This window comes from Babylonia areolata, chromosome 2 (genome assembly GCF_041734735.1).
Source record: "Babylonia areolata isolate BAREFJ2019XMU chromosome 2, ASM4173473v1, whole genome shotgun sequence".
Classification (NCBI taxonomy): domain Eukaryota; kingdom Metazoa; phylum Mollusca; class Gastropoda; order Neogastropoda; family Buccinidae; genus Babylonia; species Babylonia areolata.
Window position 1 is genome coordinate 62,586,316 of NC_134877.1, and position 4,065 is coordinate 62,590,380.

The 4,065-nt window shown below is 40.6% G+C and overlaps 1 protein-coding gene across 1 annotated transcript in view; it reads left to right on the forward strand.

Annotated features, from left to right (window-relative positions):
• LOC143275994 (uncharacterized) overlaps positions 1-3,698 on the forward strand; it is a 50,317-nt gene extending 46,619 nt beyond the window's left edge. Inside the window, exons 21-22 of the mRNA XM_076580363.1 lie at positions 61-168; positions 3,290-3,698. Coding sequence (XP_076436478.1) covers positions 61-168; positions 3,290-3,444 — 263 coding nt within the window. The 3' untranslated portion in view covers positions 3,445-3,698. The remainder of the gene's footprint in view (positions 1-60; positions 169-3,289) is intronic.
• Positions 3,699-4,065: the final 367 nt, after the last annotated feature.

The following is a 4,065-nucleotide window of genomic DNA, read 5'->3' on the forward strand; positions in this document are numbered from 1 at the left end:
GGGATTAGATTGTTTGATTTTAAAACCAGCGCATTAAATGCTTTTTTTTTTCTATTGCAGGCAAGCAGAGTGAGAAGCAGGCCAAGCGTCTGGCCAAAGACTTGAAGCAGGGCATCGAGCGAGCCAAGACCTCCATGAGCATGGATTACAGTGCCGGCGATAGGGAAGGTAGGGGGTTCTTGCTGTCTATTGTGTGTGTGTTTTTTGTGGTTATTTTGCTTTGTTTTTTTTTGTGTGTGTTTTTTTGTTGTTTTTCTTGAGATGTGTTACAATGTATGTGTCAAGGAAATAAAGTGTCAGTGTTAGCATTCTTTTTAGATACATGAATGCGTCCCATGCAACATTTCAAGTTTTAATGAATTTGCTTAGTCTTGATAGAACTGTCTCGCCTTCAGAAAGCAAGCTACGAAATGAAAATATATACTTTGGATATGAATCCATAACGATAGGGAAAACAAATAAAACTGCACGCAGGAAAAAATACAAAAAAATGGGTGGCGCTGCAGTATAGCGCCGCGCTCTCACTGGGGAGAGCAGCCCGAATTTCACACAGAGAAATCTCTTGTGATAAAATGAAATACAAATACAAAATACAAATACATTATTGGGAAACATTTTTCTGTAGATATCATCGGGGGGGTGGGGGGGGGGGATTGGGGCACTCCAAGATAAAGTTAAATATGTCACAAACAGTGTTGCTTCAAACATTATTTTATTTGGAGCATGTCACGATACAAAACAGTAAAAGATGAACAGAACAACAAGAAAATCTTACACCAAGTCCTGTCCTGATACATGTACATAGATCTACTAAGTATGTGACGGTTGCCATCATAGCTAGAAGTTTGAAAGTGCCCATACATGAATTTCTACAAAACTAAACTAAGATGTAAATTAAGTGAAACAAAATGAAGAAAAGACCTGTAGTGGCGAGAAATATCAACAGAGAGAGAGAAAGAGAAGTGAAAAGGCTAGGGCACAAGTACACCAAGACCTTGGTCGACAAAGCGGCGAAGGCCTACCGCCCCATCAACAGTAGGCCTATTCATTCATGTCACATGCATGGACGGAGCATACTCACCACCCTGTTTTTAACGCCCCACATTCATAGACGCAGCATACTCACCACCCTGTTTGTAACGCCCCACATTCATGGACGCAGCATACTCACCACCCTGTTTGTAACGCCCCACATTCATGGACGCAGCATACTCACCACCCTGTTTTTAACGCCTCACATGCATGGACGCAGCATACTCACCACCCTGTTTGTAACACCCCACATTCAACTCATATCACATGCATGGACGCAGCATACTCACCACCCTGTTTGTAACGCCCCACATCCATGTGACATGCTGGACGCAGCATACTCACCACCCTGTTTTTACCGACCCACATGCATGGATGCAGCATACTCACCACCCTGTTTTTAACGCTCCACATTCAACTCATATCACATGCATGGACGCAGCATACTCACCACCCTGTTTTTAACGCCCCATATTCATGTCACATGCATGGACACAGCATACTCACCACCCTGTTTTTAACGCCCCACATTCATTTCACATGCATGGACACAGCATACTCACCACCCTGTTTTTAACGCCCCACATTCATGTCACATGCATTGACGCAGCATACTCACCACCCTGTTTTTAACGCCCCACAGTCATGTCACATGCATGGACACAGCATACTCACCACCCTGTTTTTAACGCCCCACGTGCATGGACACAGCATACTCACCACCCTGTTTGTAACGCCCCACATTATTGTCGCATGCATGGACACAGCATACTCACCAACCTGTTTTTAACGCCCCACATTCATGTCACATGCATGGACACAGCATACTCACCACCCTGTTTTTAACGCCCCTTATTCATGTGATATGCATTGACGCAGCATACTCACCACCCTGTTTTTAACGCCCCTTATTCATGTCACATGCATGGATACAGAATACTCACCACCCTGTTTGTAACGCCCGTTATTCATGTCACATGCATGGACGCAGCATACTCACCACCCTGTTTTTAACGCCCCACAATCATGTCGCATGCATGGACGCAGAATACTCACTGCCCTGTTTTTAACGCCCACATTAAAAAAAAAAATTATACTGTTTTGGTGGACATTTGGAAATATGTATTGTGTTGCATCTTATTGCATTGCTTGTTTGTTGTTGGGGTTTTTTTTTAATGTTTTTTGGGGGGTTTTGTTTTTGTTTTTTTTCAACAGTTTTTTTTTAATTCCCCATCATTCACCCATCCATTCCACAAATCTTACATTCATTCATCAACATCTTTCTGCTGTGGTCGTTATACAGGGTTACCTGCAATTGGACAGGAAAAGAGAAATGAAAAGTGTCATGGAAACATGCAACAGACAATGTTGGCAATGACATGATATTGTAAAATGCATAGAGCTTCAAGAATATGCGCTATAGTAAATACTAATAAATACGTAAATAAATAAGTAAATAAATAAACATTTCTTGAGACAATACGGATAAATTATGTGACGGATGTCTTCACATTCTTTTTAAAGAAATGCTATATCAATGTATTACTGATGATTTTTTTTTTTTTAGCCTCTATTCATTTTTTTAACTATGCAGCTCTTTTTTCCAACAAAGTGAGTCGTATTTATAGATTCTGAACAAGCAAGGCAATATAAGGTTTAACAAAACAAAAATGTAGGCCATTAAAATCATAATCTGCGGAACGAAGAAGACATGGAGGTGGACACATCATTTGACAACTTGCACAGCTCAACGTGAGCACGTGAAAACGGAGTGTTACGGCCCTGATGAGACACACACCCCTGACACGAATACCTTGACCTTCACAAAGAGACATGTGTGAACTCACATAAAATTGTCGTCATTTTGCTTGCGACGCGCCTTGCTTCAAGACGTACATCGTGTAGATGTATTAAAGCAAAAAGACTTTCGAATACTCATTGGTCTTTTGACCAATTTCTGCAGGTAAAGAAAACTTGTGTTCTCTCCCGTATTCATATGTAGTTTGTTATTATCGTTACCAATGGTGTTTTTTTTTGGGTTTTTTTCTCTTTTTTTGGGGGGTGGGGGGTGTTTTTCTTTTTCTTTAAAATACTTTTTTCTTTGTGCTCTGCACGTGGCTTTCTTCATTGACCGAAAAAATCCAACAAAACAACAACAACAACAACAACAACAGCAACAACAAAAAAAACATAAATAAAATAATAATAATCATACTAATCATACTAATAATGACCCCACATGCCAAACTGTGTGCAGATCTGCAAATCCGGCGAGCCAGAACTGACCTGGAGGCTGGTGACGGCCGGCCTTTGGAGATGGCTGACAGACGCCCTGCCTCGGGCAAACGCTTCAAGAAAAAGAAAGCCGCTTTCGCCACGGACATCCAGGAAGATGATGATGGCGGCTTTTAAAACCCCCAAACGCTCAAAGCGCAGTTGTTAAAAGAAGTTAAAAAACCAAAAAAAACCTGTTGTTATGATAAACAACTGGTTCATTTTCTATGCTATGGTAGTTGAACTGCTGTGATATACCAGTATGTTTTATTTTATTAACAGTGTGATTTTGCTACAGATATTTGTGTGTGTGTGTGTGTGTGTGTGTCGTTAGCGGGGAAATGTGTGTTGTTGAATACTGTTGTCATGGATTAACATTTCGCGTCTTTTTGGTTTTTTTTGTTTGTTTGTTGTTGTTGTTGTTGTTTGTTTGTCTTTTTGGGGGGGAGGGGGGTATTTGGGGGGGGGGGGGGGGGGTTTTTTGGTTGGTTTTTTTTTGGGGGGGGAGCTTGTTTCTTTGTCTTTTGTTTATTTTTTTATTTACATTTGTTCACATCCATCAATTAAAACTCATGAACTAAGCAAACAAGTACATGCAAGTTCAAGACTTTATTTGTGTCTAACAATATAGCTAACAACCAATATGGTTGTTGACAATCTTTCACATAAACATCTCCAGAGCCACCAGTATGGAGTTGACAATCTTTCACACACAAAAAAAACATCTCCAGAACCATCATTTTGTGAAATGATACACAA